Source organism: Drosophila obscura, unplaced genomic scaffold, assembly GCF_018151105.1.
Source record: "Drosophila obscura isolate BZ-5 IFL unplaced genomic scaffold, ASM1815110v1 contig_36, whole genome shotgun sequence".
NCBI classification, from domain to species: Eukaryota; Metazoa; Arthropoda; class Insecta; order Diptera; family Drosophilidae; genus Drosophila; species Drosophila obscura.
The window spans coordinates 2,166,292-2,183,051 of NW_024542824.1; the positions used below are offsets into that span (position 1 = coordinate 2,166,292).

General features: G+C 46.1%; 2 protein-coding genes across 4 annotated transcripts; one reads left to right on the forward strand and one right to left on the reverse strand.

The window, feature by feature from the left end:
- Positions 1–781: 781 nt before the first annotated feature.
- Positions 782–15,635, forward strand: LOC111079751 (protein bowel). 2 transcript variants are annotated; one of them, XM_022375030.2, is made up of 4 exons: positions 782–849; positions 1,583–1,882; positions 11,483–12,340; positions 13,579–15,635. In XM_022375030.2, the coding sequence occupies exons 3-4, from the start codon at positions 11,511–11,513 to the stop codon at positions 14,969–14,971; spliced, it is 2,223 nt and encodes a 740-aa protein (XP_022230722.2). In that variant the 5' UTR covers positions 782–849; positions 1,583–1,882; positions 11,483–11,510; the 3' UTR covers positions 14,972–15,635. The 2 variants fall into 2 exon arrangements, with proteins under 2 accessions (XP_022230722.2, XP_022230732.2); XM_022375040.2 differs by lacking the exons at positions 782–849; positions 1,583–1,882 and adding an exon at positions 10,302–10,512.
- On the reverse strand, positions 6,033–7,237 carry LOC111079761 (proteasome subunit alpha type-3-like). 2 transcript variants are annotated; one of them, XM_022375057.2, is made up of 3 exons: positions 7,104–7,237; positions 6,479–7,047; positions 6,033–6,412 (listed from the first exon to the last, which is right to left on the reverse strand). In XM_022375057.2, exons 1-3 carry the CDS (start codon positions 7,128–7,130, stop codon positions 6,253–6,255), a joined length of 756 nt encoding a protein of 251 aa, XP_022230749.2. In that variant the 5' UTR covers positions 7,131–7,237; the 3' UTR covers positions 6,033–6,252. The 2 variants fall into 2 exon arrangements, with proteins under 2 accessions (XP_022230749.2, XP_022230743.2); XM_022375051.2 differs by having other exon boundaries at positions 6,035–6,421; positions 7,104–7,229.
- Positions 15,636–16,760: the final 1,125 nt, after the last annotated feature.

A 16,760-nucleotide genomic window follows, 5' to 3' on the forward strand; every position in this document is an offset into this window, starting at 1 on the left:
ATACGAGTACTTCTGGTAATCTCCGTCTCCGATCAACCGATAATATAACCAATAAAAACCAATTCTTAAAAACCCCACGTTGGAAGTGAATCATTTCTTTACAACCCTTTTTATTATGTAAGGCTTCCTGCCTTATCATCCTTATTTGGCCAAAATAAATTCCGATTAGTCATTTCCCCACCATTATCGCATATCACACTTCTATAAAGAAACAACAAAAAAACTTCCCCTTCAAATGAATGAACAATAAACGGAGAGGACTACCAGAATTACACCCTCTCCAGTGTCCAGAGCCGAACCCCTACCCCTGCCTCTTACGACCATGAAGCAGCGGCAATCTGGCAACACTCGGTGCACCACACCACCATTCTCCATGCTACCCTCCGTCGCACCCTACAACGAACAGAAAAACAGAAAAAAATAAAAATAAGAAGGCAGTCGGTAGTCGTTGGACGGTAAACTGGTAGCGCTCTAACTGACAATAACTCGTCGTACGTATGCACGTTCCACGCTCCGTAATATCTGTCCGCCCGCTCTGTCCGACTGTCCGTCCAGCAGCGTGCGACTGGCGGACGGTTTGGGATTTTTGCTTCTTACTGGTTTTTCTCATAGCTACTACCGCTGGTTGGTTTCGTATCTCTCTCTATACTCGTTGGATTTTCGTGTGTTTACTCTCCATACATTTCTCTCTGCATCTCTCCGACACTTCTCTCTCTGAGAGACAGTCTCTCTGAACGTGTTCTGAGCCTTCGTGGCTAGTTTTTTGTGGCTCATTCTTCGACTGTTGATCGTGGTTAAAGCACCTGCGCGCGGATTCGTGTTCCACCGGAAAAAAGTGAACTGCATTTTGTATGTCTTTTTCTCTCTCTTTCTCTCAATATCAATCCATCTTTCTCTCTCCTATTGTGTATGTGTGTGTGTGTGTGCATGTGTGTGTGGATGAGTGAACTTGTTGCACAGAGAAAAGCGCTTTTCAACTGCAACTGTTGCCGCTGCGCTCCGCTCCTCTCGCTCGCGTTGTGTGTGGGAAGAGTTTGGGGACTACTTGAGGAGCGAATTGGTAGCTGCACTGGCTTCAGCTCCTATTTCAAACAAAATGTAGAAAAACACATTTCAGCTGCCGTGTATCTTTCGGCTTGTGTTCGTTTCGAGTTCGGTTCGGTTCATTTCGTTGCGATCGCTGTGGGGTACGTTCGGTTCGGGTTTTTGTGGATACGAAAGATACTTTTGTATCTGTGTGTGCGGCCCCCGTTGTTGTACGTTGTACGTGGTTTCGGTCGGCGTCGGCATCGGCATCGCCAGTCGGCCCCATCTACGTGGTTTTGTGGTAGCTGACTGCCGTTGATGCTGCTGCTCCCGTAACACCCCCTGTCTGCCCCCCACACCGCCACCGCTACCGCCTCCACCCCTCTGGGTACTGGGAGACCGTGATCGTGCCGTGATTTGTATCTCAAAAGAGCCAGTATCTGTGTGCGTGCTCCAAGACGTGTTCGTGCGTGCGTGTGTTGGCTTTGGAATGGAAATGTTTAGCGAAAAACCACAAATATATCATTTATTAATAATACTATCGTTTCTATTATAGAAAATTCTGTGGAAATGCATTCAAAATTCCCGCTAAAGTGAACTAAAAAATCCACAAATATACACCCAACAAAATTTCCTGAAACTAAATCAAGTTCTGTACGGAAGTTCAATGCGAAAATTTCTTCGTCAATCATAAAACAATGCCAAGCATTTTAGAGCTTAAAAACTAACAAGAAATACCATAAAAAAACCCACAAAAAAACTTGTTCAAACTACTTTGGATACTTGGGAGCTCCACTGCTCAACCACCATCATCATCATCATCACTTGCAGAGCCTGAGGCTTTCTTCCCCCAAAGGTAAGACGGAGAAGCAACCCAGACGACAGGCCCTGCCCACTAATATGAACACTGAAATTCCTTAGCAGTTGTTTTTTATTTTCCTTAGCTGTTTCTTAGGGCTAGCTAATTATTTTCTTTTTTATTTTTGTATTTTTGCGTTGGCCAAAACCAAAAGCCAGCGAGTGGCAAAACCAACGAGTACATAGCGAGAGAGAAAACCTGCTCCCAAAGAGACAGACAGAGAGAGAAAGAGAGAGAAGGAGAGAGAGACAACGTTGGAGGCAACTGTCGACCGTCTGCCGCAGCGGCTTCCACTACAACTGCATGTGCCACTGTCATTGCCACCGAACTCAGTGTGGTGCCACAGCAGCAGCAGCAGCAGCAGCGTTCTGCCCCAGCCCCAGCTCCAGCCACAGCCACAGCCCCAGCGTTTCCCCCATTGACAGAGCCGCTGTCTGTGGCGCTCGCCCGGCTCTGGGCTCTGTCTGTGGACCGGGCTCTGACTCGAGTTGGGGCTCGGGCCTGGCCCGGACTCGAAAAAACCTTCGCTTGGAATTCTTCGGTTGTTTTTTTTTTCTTCCACTGCTTTGTAAACCAGTTCACTTGTAGCCAGTGCCAGTGGCCAGTGGCTCTCTCTCTCTCTCTCTCTGTTCCATCGTGCTCGATTCGGATCCGGTTTTTATACCGTTTGTCACTCGTAGGCTACAAGGGTATACCGTGTTTTTGTAGAACTATGAGACGGGAAAGAGGAATTACAAAAAAGGATTCGTAATCAGCATCGAGATTTATTTGGATCACTTATATTCTTATATTCGAATAGTGTGGGAATATTACAGTCTAAAATTAAAAAAAATATATATTTTTAATGTTATGAATTTGGAGGGATATTATCTGCCAAAGTGTCAAATACTACTGATAAAATTAAGAACAATTTTTGCCATCAAAAATGAAGAGAGAACTTTGCTACGCTTGAGATCATTAAACAAATAACAGATAATATCTTATCCCCTAATAAATATTATTAAATTGCTTAAATATTAAAAAAACAGTACGAAATTCGAATTTAAAGGCATCGCCTCGCATCTTACATTAAGTGAGTTGGTTTTTCAAATACTGCCCATTAGCGGGTATCTTATAGTCGGAATATCCATAGATATAGCCATCTCTCACTGGTTTGGGTTTGGTTGTTTTTTTGGATTTGGTTTTGGTTTTGTTCGTGGTCGCGGTCTTGGCTTGGCCTGCCTGCCATCCATCCCCAGCCCTGGCTTCAGTTTCAGTTTGCCGCGCGCTTTAATTGTTCAGAACGTGTGTCCAAAGAGGAAACGCAATTGCCGCAAGCTTCTGTTGGGTACGGCTCGCTTCAGATTCAGATTCGGATTCGGTCTGTGGCTCAGCCTCCGCTTCAGATTCAGACTCCAGGCCCGAGCCCAAGCCCCAACATCAGCTTCAGATTCATTCCCAGCCCCAACTTCGGCTTCATCTTTGCTTCAGTTTCGGACCCTGATCATCATCATCGTCATCTACATCTCTTGATTTCTTTTAAATGCTTTAGTTTTTTTTTTTTTTCTTCTTCGGTTTTCCTCCGTTTTTTTTATTTTCTCTTTTTCTTGTAGTAAAACGCCTCCCGCGCTCTCACAGTCTGATATATTTTTTTTTTTTAGTTTTCTTGTTGTTTGGCTGCGGTCGGTTCTATAAAGTTATTGGCTTTTGTTTCGCTTCAGTAGAGATCTATTTTGAATGTTCATTGTGTCTGGTTTATGGGCAATTTGGTGTGTGTCCAAAACAGATTTTTAGCATAAGAATGGTCCGAGCCATAACATTTTATTGCATTTAAGCTCTTTGGGTGGGTTTTTCTTTCTTTTCGATCTACGGTTACCAGTTTTTCTCTCCCTCTGCTTTTCGGTTGCAGCGACTGCTGCTCTGCTGCTGCTTCAGAAGGGGGAAATCTGTTTAATTGCCTTTTGGCAGGAAAATCGAAATTAATTAAAAGACGTTAAAAATCGTGATTAAAAAAAACAGACAGACAGAATCCATAAAGCGAATGGAACAATGGCCACTCAATTGATCGTTAGGATTTTTTCGCCATATTCGGATAGAGACACAGCAGACACGCCTCGGCTATGACACGTGTCTATAATTCACTTGATCAATTCAATTAATTCGATGTTCTTCGTGGAGGATAGTCGTAAACTTCGAAGAGGAAATTAAATGCTGTCTGCTGGAAATATGAATATTTTTAGACTGTAAGCTACAGGTTTTTTGCTAGGCAATCGTTCAGGCAGGGTGGATCATTCAAGATCATTTTCGGGCCTTTTTTTTGGATATTTCGTAAGTAAAAATTGTGGATATATCTTTTGGATACATCTTTAGCATAAACGCTACCCAAAATTATTAACATAAATTTCATCAAATAAACAAGAATAACCTCATAGAAATCTCCACACAAAAGACAGCATGAAAAAAGTAGCAATCCCATACACAAAAGAATCTTAAGAACTCTATTGATGGGTGAAATTTTCGAATGGATTTCGAGTTCGAGTGAATAGAGCAGCACAATATGCTAAAGAAATTTATGAAGAGATCGGCTTAGCATAGAAAAGTAGATTAAAGAAAATGTGTGTCGGATTAGGGTAGCCAAGGAACATCTTCTCCAAGTCAGACTGAAGTCAAGTGTTTTTCAGATGGAAGTGCGTTAACGTCAAGAATCAATCATTTGGAATTAAAACTAAAAATACATTATATTTGCATAAAAGGGTGTCAGTCGTAATCATTCCGAAATACTATTCCTTGGAACCATCTTCCCTTTTAAAAATAACAAATCTGATGTCATAACTTTGAAGCATTTTCCATTTGGACTAACGACAGTATCAATCCCTGTAAAGGCAGACTGCAGCTGCGTTCCCGAACCCATAAAACTTCATTAGCAGTTGTCCATTTTCAGGCCCCAGTTTTCCCCACCCCAGCCATCAGGCAGCAGGCGGGCAGGCAGGCAGGCAGGCAGAAAACATGGCCGCGAAATTAGCAAAGCTTTTAAATTAATGGCCAGCGCACACATAGAGCGGTAGAGCCGCTGAGCAGTAGAGAATGGGAAGGGAGGGAGAGCACTCCAAATGTGTAAATCTTATGGATATTAATCAAGAAAATTATATGGACAAGGCAGTGGCTCAGAAAAGCCAGAGATCGAAGGCAGTGGCAGAGCGCCTCAGAAAAACAGGAGATGGGAGGCAGTAACTTGTTTTTCCATCTCTCTGCTGGTTGCTGCTGCTGCTGCTGGACCTGGGCACAAGGCAATGATTATGCTAGATTTTTAATAGCTTTGACTATAATCTGTGATGCCAGAGCATCCCCCCCCCCTTCTCCAGCAGCAGCAGCAGCAGCAGCCTTCTAGCCGAAAGGGTTTCCAGATTAACGCATGTGCAGTGCAGGTCTCTTCTCTTCTTCGACTATAATTATAAGTCTGGCGATCCGCCTCTGCCCTGCCGCATTATTCCCCCCCAACCACCACCATTCCCCTCTCTGCTTTTTGTATCTTTTCGGTTCGTTTCGTTTTCTTGATTATTAGCTACCTCCATAGTCCAAACCTCTACACACACACTCACACACACACACCCTACAGAGAGAAAACGTATCCCGAAGGGATTAAAAAATGCTTGCCCAAGAGCATTCCTTCGTGACCCTTTTCTCCCCCGACCGCTGGCTGGTCCCTTCTTCATGGGCTGTCGTTCCCGTCGCGATGTTTGTTGTTGATGTTGTTGATGTTGTTGTTGCATGGAGATGGTGTTCTGTAAGCAAACTAAAGTGCAGACCCATAAGATGGCTCGTATGTTGTTTTGGTACTCTCTAGAGAATAGTACCCTGCATGCTGCCAGTTGCTTGCTCTCGGAGAAAGCTGTACCAAAAATGTGAATACGTAGTAGAACATTTTTGTTAGCCAATTTTCTCATGTGTTTGTTAAAGTTAGCACCCATTTTATCATGCATCATGCAGTTAAGCATAGGAAAACAACAGCCTCCATTCGCATATGTTTGTTAAAGCTAACAACTGCCAGTTGAATACTATTTCACTTTAAAGCTATTCCCTCTTAGCTTTTTATGGTTCTAAGGATGTTAAAGTTGCGTCTTAGCAGAACATAAACTTTAACAAGCAGTTAAATAGAGTTCGGTTTTTGCATTTAATTAAATGTTCCTGAATTTATGGAAAGTACTCAAAATTATATATCCAAACACACACATGCTTAACATATACTTCTACAGTTGTTACGGAGTTTAATTAACTTCAGATTTCAGTGTGTAAGTGTTTCGTGTAATGCAGCAGCGCCCCTCTGTTGATTTGCATATTTGTTTGGTATGTTGCCTTGTAGTGTTGGTTCATTAGTTGTAGATTGTACATTATTTGGCGTCTTTGTTCTCATTTGCCTCTCCTGCAACTTGGGGTCTTCTGTTCTTCTTGGGGAATGTCTTGGATTTGTATTGAAAACATCCTTTGGTTTCGCCACCGACTAAGCCCACATCCAAACGAAAGTTTTTGTCGTTACTTTCATCATGAACGCTGTAAATTCTGAAAAGTACAATGAGCAATCGATATGGGAATCAAATAGGGATAAGGGAAACGTACACTTCACTAGCCGCGTTGACCAGCTGATCTGTAGTGAAATCATTAAACTTAAATTTGTTCATTTCGCTCTGGGCCCTCTCTCCTGCCTTGCCGAAGGAGCAGGAAAAGTGTCCCGTGGTGATGCCTGATGTCTCAATTTTGTAGAGTCTCGGTCCCTTTTCCGAATCCCATCCGGCCAGCATAATGGTCAGAGCAAACGGACGAGTGGAGCTGTACAAAGTGTAGGCATGCAGAAATATGTCCACGCGCTCGCAGAGCGCCTCCAGGGCAATGCCACGCTCATACTTTTGCCGGAAGTTGGCGGCCTCCAGGCGGGTGCGATCCACCACAACGTTGCAGTCGCCCAGCAGCCCGCCGACGGCCATGCCAATGGAGCCATCAATGTTGAAGATGCGTTGATTGGCATCGGGCTCAAATAACTGCCTTATGTTTAGATTTTCAACGGCAAGCACCACAGAGTCCTTGCCACAAATGCCAATGACAGTGCCACTATTGTCAGCGGCCCTGGTGGCATATTCGATTTGCAGGACACGCCCACTTGGGGCATACTGCGCGACCGACAAATCAAACTGCAAATAAATCCATAAAGGATATTTATACTCATGGATATTCGTCTTGTACTTACTCCAGAGCCCTTTGAATGCGAATACATTGCCGATATTTTAATTCAATATTTTCAGCAAAAGATCAAGTCCAAATAGTGACAGCAATATCGGAGAAATTCGTTCCTTACGCTCTTATTCTCTTTGCATAACCGAATATACCCTTTCAATGACGGGTATTGCAGCGCATGGACATTTCCAAACGAAATATCGTAGGGTAGGCCATCATCATCATCATCATCATCTGAGGGACAAAACTTAGCGTCTACTCTTTTGCCACTGCTGCTCTACCAGCACTCCTCCTCCTCCTCCTCCTCCTCCTCCTCCTCCTCCTCCTCCTACTCCTCCTCCGCTGGCCCTTACACACTCTCTCTGGGTTTTCTATACAAACATCAAATCCGTTTGCGCAGTGTCCATACGTGTGTGTGTATGTGCCAGAGTGCCTGAGTGGCTGAGAGTGTGTGTGTGTGTGTGTGTTTGTATATTTTTCTGCTTTTTTTTATCAACCAAGAAACCTTTCCACTGGGCTCTGGCCTGGCTCGGGGTCTGGCCTCCGATGTGTGTTTACACAAAAACCCAGCAAACGACTCGATCCCGGACCCAGAGACCAGACCCAGAGCCCACAGAGTGAGGCAGCAGAAGCAGCAGAGGCAGCAGCAGCAGCACCACCAGCAGCAGCACCAACAGAAAGAAAGAGGGGAACAAAAAGTGGCAGCCAAATTGCTCCTCGATATCTTTTATTTTCCTCCAGCAGTAGTTGGGTCTTCTGGCGGGTTTTTATTATATGTGTGCATATACCCGCGTACCGTACCGTACCGTACCGTACCGTACCCTGCCCTCAGATACTCTTCTCCCATACACACAAAAATACATTTTTAAGCCTTTGGCTTCATTTGGTGGGCAACGCAACCGTTTGCGCAAACGTTTCTGGGTCTGGGCCCTCTGTATATCTCAGTATGTCTCAGTGTATCTTTGTATCTCTATGGATGTATCTGTAACTCTCTCTCCCTCGCTCTCGCTCTCGCTCTGTCTCTCACTACGTGCCGTCGCTTTTGCTGATGATGTCCATTATTTACATTAATTTTATTTGTTTTTCTTATTTGGCTTGACGTTTTTCAAAAGTGCCGATGTTTCAAAAAGATAATGAACGCTGGAAATCGTACATTGTATGTACACACACACACACACACACACACACACACACAGTGTGCTGTCTGATGGGGTGGTGGTGGTGGGGGGGGAGTATCGGTAGTAAAGACGGACGTCGGTCAGACGACAGTCATAAATGCAAAAGTGAGATACCTAGAAAAAGTACTGTGGAAAAAAAACCCCCAAAACGGGTTACACATTTTCGAGGTTTTCGAGGCTACCAGAAATGCTACGTGAGATTATCGGGAACGGAACGTAATCGCCCTGAGATATTATGGGCCATCGCTCATCTATTATCGGGGGGAATCCGCGCTGATTAGATCAGCATTTTGTGTGTGTGTGTGGGGGGGTGGGGGATTTATTGGATAATAAAGAGATCAGATAAGTTTTTTATGAAATTCAATCTATGGAGATAGAAGGCCAGAGATTACAGCGCAGAGGGAATATTGGTTATTGGTTCCATTAATCAAACCCTAAATGAATTAGTTAATTAATAACATATATAGTTGGGATTAGTTAGGAATGTGCTCATGATATTGGAAATGACGAATAAATAGCATGGCGATATATCTATACAGATAAAAGAGATAATTGCTAATACTTTGATTGAATTTGGCTCAAATTATTCCAATAAATTACCTTAATTCCCTCCTAAGACACTCCTCTAGTCCCAATATCTAGTTCAACCAGTAATTTTTCTGATAAAGCCATTAACAAGAATAGGAATAAATTGTACTTATCCCAGTCATGATGTCAACTACTTTATAGGGCTAATCTGACAGCGCACTCTTCAGTCAGACAATGCCAAAAATCATTTCTATAGATAAGACCCCCATCGCCCCAAGAAAGGCAACAATTCCATGGCTAGTCACCGCCCAAAAGAAACGGTATCTCCGACAATGGGGCGCCTCTTCAACTGTCCCAAGAGATCTGAAGCTGGGGCGGAGCCTAAGCTATAGGAAATCTAATCTGTGGAGGAGCCCATGACGATCAACTCTGACGATCACTGTGGACGGAGGTTACCTAAGATGATCACTGCTCGGAGGTTTGGCTTGAGGTGGTGGCTGTGCATGTTGGGCATCATGACGCTGCAGCATTTTGCATTACGATCCACTCTGCCAGACAGAGAATGATTCTGGCAAATGATAAGCAAAACTGTCATTGCACACAGACCCCAAAGATGGTGGAGGCACCAAGTAGAAGAGTCATTCCCCGTGCTTTTGCGCAACTGGTTATATATTTAAATGAGGCTTAAACAAAACGGCAGACGGAGACAAGAAACGAAGCCCAAGTATTGGGCAGCAAATATTTAAATACCCTATGGATACAATATGAATTTTGAGTGGAAGATTGTTTATACGGGAAATATATCACAGCAAAACGATTTTAGTTCCTTTTAGCTGCAACTTTCAGTCAGAGTATGGTCTCAGCAACATCTCCAACAAGTATTACTACCCTGACTGTAAGAGTATTAAGGCCTAAAGAGTCTGACGGCGGCGATGGGGAGGGTATAAAAGCGGGCAACAAATTTTATGGTTTGGCCATCATAATGATCATGATTATCTGCATTATTTTGTTATTATCGTGATGATCACGTTTCCCAGTGCTCCCTCTGCCGCCAGCTGCTGCTGCTGCTGCTGCTCCACTCTCCTTCACCTCCTTCTCCACTGCTGCTGCTTCTCTGCTGCTGCTGCTGCTGCTGCTGCTGCGGCATGGCACTCAGAAGTCGCTCCTGTTGCGTAAATCCAGTAAGCAGTCGGTCGAGGTGGTTCGGAGTCATTTACCAAAGCGGACGGGACGGCAACTTGGCCGCCGCGACTACACTTTTTTTTCTATCTTTGTATCTGTGTGTGAGCCTCTGTGGTATCTGCATTTGTGTAGTATTTGTGTGTGCCCCTCTCTCTCGCTCTCCCTCTCTCTCTCTCTCTCGCAGGGTGTGTGTGTGTGTGAGTGTTTATATGATTACTACTGTGCTGCTGCCTCTCCTCTATAGAGGTAGTCAGGTTTTTTTAGGCGCACAATCTTATCTAACCTGCCAGCAGCACCGACAACTGCGACTCGTTTTCAGTTTAGTTTCACTCGCCATCGACGTTGCCGTCGCCGCTTGCCGCTTGCCGCTGCCGTTCCTGATAATAATTTAACTTCAACAAAATTCATATGAACAACAAAAAAAAAAGCAACACTAATATCCAAGTACAACAGCCCACGCGTAACTCGAGTGTGATGAAATATTTACTTACCCTGTAAAACAAAAATAGATTCTGCAGCATAGAACACATATGGGTAATGATTCCTAAAAATGAACTATCGTGTAAAAAACGATTCAGTGATCTAGTATTAATTTTCAGACGTGTCAAGTGTGTGCCCAAAGTTACATTAAAGATACAAAATTTGTATATATCTCATGATATTTAATTGCATGATAAGAAGTGCAAAAAACAAATTTGAGGATCTTAAATCGTATAAAATCTGAGTTACAGTGGGATGTGATAAGACAGAGTCTTTAATGAGTTTTGTGAATAATCAAGGCAACAAGATGTACAGATAATAAACTTAAAGCCCTGCAGGGCATAGGGGAGACGAGCTAGTTGCGGCTTATGATGGATAACTTGAAGGATACTATAAGCAAATTAAACAAATGGAATGTTTACTCACCTAATTAGCCATAGAACTCAATTTAGGCAATGCAGCTACTCCAGGAGTCGAGTTACTTGGTTCTAGTATGGCTAAATGGGCCAATATACAAGCAGAATATAAATAAATCGATTTGCGATGCATTAAAAAACTGTGATAGCCATTTTTAGTACTCTAAATTAAACAGAAGCAGAGTTAATTTTCGAACAGTAAATACGTTTCAAGGGATATCCATGCAGAACATAACCAGTTTGTTTTCTTGGCCATAATGACACTCAAATAACAAAATTCAGCACTCTAGCTCCCACAGAAGCCGAGTTACGCTGGGCTAAGCCCCATAAAACACTCCCAAAATAACCATGGAAGACCAACTGCGATTCCCCCTGTGCTTGTCATGCTCCGGTGTACCCTGTGCCCCATAAAAATACAACGGAAAATAGCTGTTTATTGCACTTGAACCGTAATTAAGATAAGCCCCCCATTCCATTCCCATTCCCATTCCGATTCCCATTCCCACTCGCATCGAGAGGGTCTGCGACAATTAACACGGCACAAAGTTTTTACTAATTGTTATTTACCACCCACTCACTCAGCCCCCCAATCTCTATCTGTCTTGCAGTTCTAACGGAATGTGAAAAGCCTCCATTATGCCCACGGAAAGCTCATCCAGCGATGTCGCCGGCGGCGGAGGAGGAGGAGGAGGCGGCGCCATTCCCATGCTACGACCCTCACGCATGGACCAGTTCATGTCCACGGTGGCTGCTGCAGCGGCAGCAGCTGGCGGTGGCGGCGCGGATGGGTCCAACAGTGGAGGCGGCGACTCGAGGAGCTCATCGGCCAGCAGGATCTCGGCGGCAGCAGCCGCCTACGAAACACAATTGGCCTACCAGCAGCACCTGGCCGCCGCTGGACTGCATCCCGGTCCACCGCCCCACCATCGCGAGATCTCTGCCTTTGTGCCCGTGCTGCCCACGCGACAGGCACTGGAGGCCAAGGCGCGGGCCGGCAGCAACTCCAACTACGAGATCATTGCCATGATGGCCGACAAGCGGAAGGAGCTGGCCCTGAGGGAGGCGGCCGCTGCTGCTGCCATGCTTGGACGTGGCGGCCCGCCGGGCGGTCCACCGCCACCCGGTGTCCTGTACGCACCCCCACCACCACCGCCATATTTAACAGGGCCGGGCCCCTCGCCCACGGGTCCGGGCAGCTTTCCATTCCCCCCCGGAGCCGCCGCAGCAGGACTCTTTCCGCCCGGTCTCGGACCGGGCATGCATGCCGGACTGGATCGTCGTCTGTTGCGTGCACCCGGACGCGCCTCGAGGCCCAAGAAGCAGTTCATCTGCAAGTTCTGCAATCGACAGTTCACCAAGTCGTACAATCTGCTGATCCACGAACGGACGCACACCGACGAGCGACCCTACTCCTGTGATATTTGCGGCAAGGCGTTCCGGCGACAGGATCACTTGAGGGATCACAGGTGAGCGAGAAGAGTACAGAGTACAGAGTACAGGCGTAACAGAAGACCCAAGCAGAGGGACCATGGGGAGTGTCTGCATTGGTAATTGCTGTCATGCCCACAGAAATAATGGTTTCAGTACTGGGGTTGGGGTGCTGGTCGAATGTGGGAATACCCTAAGGTGGCATCATCACACGAGGCAGAGTCGGCGGAGAACGAATCTGATGGTGGAGGTTCTTAGAGAGGAATAAGCAAAGGCTAATGATAGAATGGGAAAATACTCTTTTGGAGAGATATTTTTAAGTGGCAGTAGTTTGGGAATTCTTCCATATTCTATTGTAAAGTGTTCCTTAGACCGACTAGAAGATAATTATCTCAAGGTTTTTCCATTTAAATTTAACTTCCAATTAATAGAAATTCCATTCCAAGGACAAGTTACAAGATCTCGTATTTACAAACAGACCTAATAAGCCAGCAGAGAGTATCTCCATCTCTGTCCGAGAGTGCGAGAGTACCACACTTGACGCTGGATCTCCATACGGCGAGCAAAGTTAATTAACTTTGTTGGTTTTCCGTTTGGGGTTTCGACCAGCGTCGCATTCGTGGCCAAGTAGGGGAGTAGGAGTAAAAGTAGGAGTAGGAGGGAGGATGGATTTAGGCAGGTCTGAGAGACTCAAGTGTCGGCCTGTCCGAGCGGAGCGTTCTGTCTTTTGATCGTTCGGTATCGGTCCATTTGTCGTTTGTTTGCTTTCTGCCGCGGGGCTAATTCCTCTTTCGGTCTCCGCGTCGAGCATCAAAGCAGAAGAGACAGGCAGGCAGGCAGGCAGCAGGCAGGCAGCAGCAGCAGCCGCAGCAGAAACGAGAAGAATCTGGAGACCCCAGCAGATCGGAGAGAACCTGTTTTGTTTCGGTCTCTGAAGCAGCAACAGCCACAGCAGCTGCTGCTGGCTGATGCTGGGGTTTAGGTTGAGGCTGGGGCTGGGGACAGCGACTGGGTACTGGGGACTGGGTACTGGGGACTGTGGACTGGGGGCTTATGTCCAACAACAAGTGGACGCCATTGCCAAGATGGCGGCCATAAACATAAAAAAAATACACAATAATATCAGTGGGAGAGCACTGCAGTTGCCAGAGCAGAGATAACTGTCAAATGGAGCTACCAACTTGGGGCTTGGTAGCCGCCACAAGCCACACGCCCACGCATTCCTTTCCTGCAATTCCATGTCTCACCTTTTGTGTTGTCTTCTCTTTCCTTCCAGGTACATCCACTCCAAGGAGAAGCCATTCAAGTGCACCGAATGCGGCAAGGGCTTCTGCCAGTCGCGCACTCTGGCGGTGCACAAGATCCTGCACATGGAGGAGTCGCCCCACAAGTGTCCCGTGTGCAGCAGGAGCTTCAATCAGCGCTCCAATCTGAAGACCCATCTGCTGACCCACACGGATCACAAGCCCTACGAGTGCTCCTCCTGTGGCAAGGTCTTTCGCCGCAACTGCGATCTGAGGCGACACGCCCTGACCCATGCCGTGGGCGAAGTTAGCTCCGGCGACTACGTGGACGTCGGCGAGGAGGATGAGGCCCGTCACCTGAGTGGGGACGAAGAGGACTCCCTGCTGGAGGTGGACTCCCCGCGGCAGAGTCCTGTCCACAACCTGAGCGAATCAGCAGCAAACGGCGAAAAGGATGAGGCGGAGCGCATGCGCCTGAAGCGGAAGGCTCCCATCGATCAGGAGGAGAGCGAAGAGGAGTTCGATGACTACGATGAGGAGGAGGAGCTGCAAGAGGCAGCTGGCAGCTTTCCAAGGGAAGAACTCCGGGAGGAGGACGACGACTTTGAGGCCGAGGATGAGGTGCAGCAAGAGGTAGCTCCTGCGGCACCACGACAATCATCAGCAGCTCCGGCTGCTGCCACTGCTGCGACTGGAAAGCCGGAGCGCCAGGGCGTCACCCACTGCCACCATGAGGGCGGAGAAACCTACACCATGCGACCGCATGGCGAAAGACAGCAGGAAGAGCCATTGTCCATGCCTCCCAATCCCAATGGGCCACCGCCACCTGGTTTTGTGGCCACTCTGAGGTATGCAGCGCCAGGAGGCGCACCACCAGTGGGAGGGCCACCTGTTGTCCCGCCCCCACCGCACCACCAGCCACATCCCCATCTCCTGCCACCCAACGGAGATCCCTATCTGCCGATACTCCATGTGCGTCGGGATCTGCACCACAAGAGCCTCAACCTGAGCAAGGGCGCACCAGCACCCCCACCCACACCGCCCACGATCGTAACCCAACCACCGGAGACGAGTAAGCCACCCAATCAGCCGCTGCACTCGCCCCACGAGGCAATGCCCAGCTTTTTGGGCTCCATTCCGATGCGCAAGAGGATCCTGCCGCCGCCGACGATCGATCTGATGGACCATCATCACCATCATCAGCATCACCATCATCAGCGGGCGTATCTGGAGAATCAGAGCATCTATGCCCTGAACATGTCGCGGCATCCGCCACGCCAGCTGCTGGGCAAGCCACCGAGCACGGAGACGAGCGGCGCAGCCACAGAGAAGGGTCCACCTGCAGCGCAGGCGCCACCGCCAGTTGCACCGCCCCCGGCTCCCAGACGCACGGGCTTCAGCATTGAGGATATCATGCGACGCTGATATCGCCGAAGAAGGATTTAGTACACTATGACAAGATTGTTCCCATGGATTCCAGGGGAGTCCTACACCCCTGAACGCTATTTTAGAGACAAGTGCACTTTTTAGTACATTTTAGTACAATAAACCCCACTAGACTAAGAGCTAAACGTAGTGCTTAACTAACTGTTGTTGCATTTTATAGACAAGTAGGATCCCAGCATAAATATCTATATATATACATATATACGTCGATTAAGCTACGATTTAGTGCGAGAGTCTATCGATTAGTAATCGATTTCGGCCAACACTAAGTGTTTGCTGTATTTGTATTTCCTTTCCAAGCGAGTGAATTCCAACCCTTAATTTATGTTTCTTTTTAGTGTCTAAGATTAATCTTAATGAGTGAAGATAAAATGAAGATGTGAACGAAATCGTTAGGCGATTTTGCTGTAGGGAAAAAAATGGTTGAAAGTAAAAGTTGGCTAAGTGAAAAATCAAAAACAAACAAAAAACTAAACAAAATTCCAGTTGAGTATTTTTGTCTAGATTTAGTTTAGAATTTAAGCTTCGATCGTAAGGATTTTTTGTAGTAGCCTTAGCGTATCCATAGCATTCCATTCCATGGTCTTCCTTGAATTTTAAATGATTTTATTCAAACTATTTCAAATAAAGTTTGCCTATTATACAAGTTTATACAGATCTCTGGGTTGGTTTATCAGTGTTCAGTGTTTTTTATCGGGACTCGGGGATCTGGTGAGTCATCACAAGCAGCGCGTACACGCGCATAGAGGCCGGCCATCAATCACCGTCCGCAGCCACACATCAGACTTCATAAAACTAATAATACTTCAGGCACGTTTTCGCATAGGTCTTTCCCGTCCCTTGGTCCCCATCTGCCCCTCTAGACACGACAGTTTGCGGTTTTTGTGGCAACGCCTTTAACATTGGACTCTCCGCTGTCGAATCGATTTGATTCCAAGGCAAGGCAAGGCAAGGCATGGCAAGGGAGGAGGCAAGCACACAACACACAAGTACGCCACTCAAACACGTAGAAAGTTCAATTAAAATGCCACGTAAATTGTCGTCATCGTCATTCAAAACAAAATGAAGTTGCAATGTGGATTTCCTGGAAATCTGATGGGTGCCTGTGCCCGTACCGTACCCCCTGCCCGTGCCAGTGCCCCTGATGATGGCCGCCCGCTCTACACTCTGATGACATCAATTTCTGGTTCAACTATAAAATAATTCCAAGTTTCTCTTCTGCGGCAGATGATATCATACGGGGTCCATGAGGGGCACGTGATTTGATTGCAGAAATCTCCCCTGCGGCAAAAGTGTGAGAACATTTGCTAATTGCCGAAAGCTAAAATAAAGTTTAAAGTTCCTGGCAGACATTTTATGGGGCTGCATTTTTAAGCAGAATATATTTCTGACAATTTTATTGTATTATTATTTTTATTTTTATTGTTATAGCAGTTTATAAACAGTTTCCAAATCCTGAAAACATTTTTCGTTCCATCAATATATTCGACAATCTAAAAAGGAGGACTGCTAATGATGACATAGCCGCCCAAAAGTATGCAACAACTTCAGATAATTTACGGAGTTCCAAAATCAAACGCTATGGCGCCACTGCATACCCAAACTGCTGTTATCGAAATCGACTTTAATATTTAAAAATTGCAATCCGTTGCAATCAGTTTAAAAGGAGAACATCAAAATTACTACTGCTACTTTTATTGATTGAATTTGAGTACTTTCTTTTACCCAAAGTGATTTTTAATGGGTGTAGTGCTTGTGCTTATATGTG

Bases quoted from the DNA above. Each gene is read 5' to 3' on its own strand.
- LOC111079761 (XM_022375051.2), bottom strand. From the start codon at position 7,130: ATGTATTCGCATTCAAAGGGCTCTGGA. The intron at 7,048-7,103 runs GTAAGTACAAGA...ATTTATTTGCAG, and splicing joins CGCATTCAAAGGGCTCTGGA to TTTGATTTGTCGGTCGCGCA. The intron at 6,422-6,478 runs GTACGTTTCCCT...TGTACTTTTCAG, and splicing joins GTCAACGCGGCTAGTGAAGT to AATTTACAGCGTTCATGATG.
- LOC111079751 (XM_022375030.2), top strand. From the start codon at position 11,511: ATGCCCACGGAAAGCTCATCCAGCGATGTCGCCGGCGGCGGAGGAGGA. The intron at 12,341-13,578 runs GTGAGCGAGAAG...CTTTCCTTCCAG, and splicing joins GATCACTTGAGGGATCACAG to GTACATCCACTCCAAGGAGA.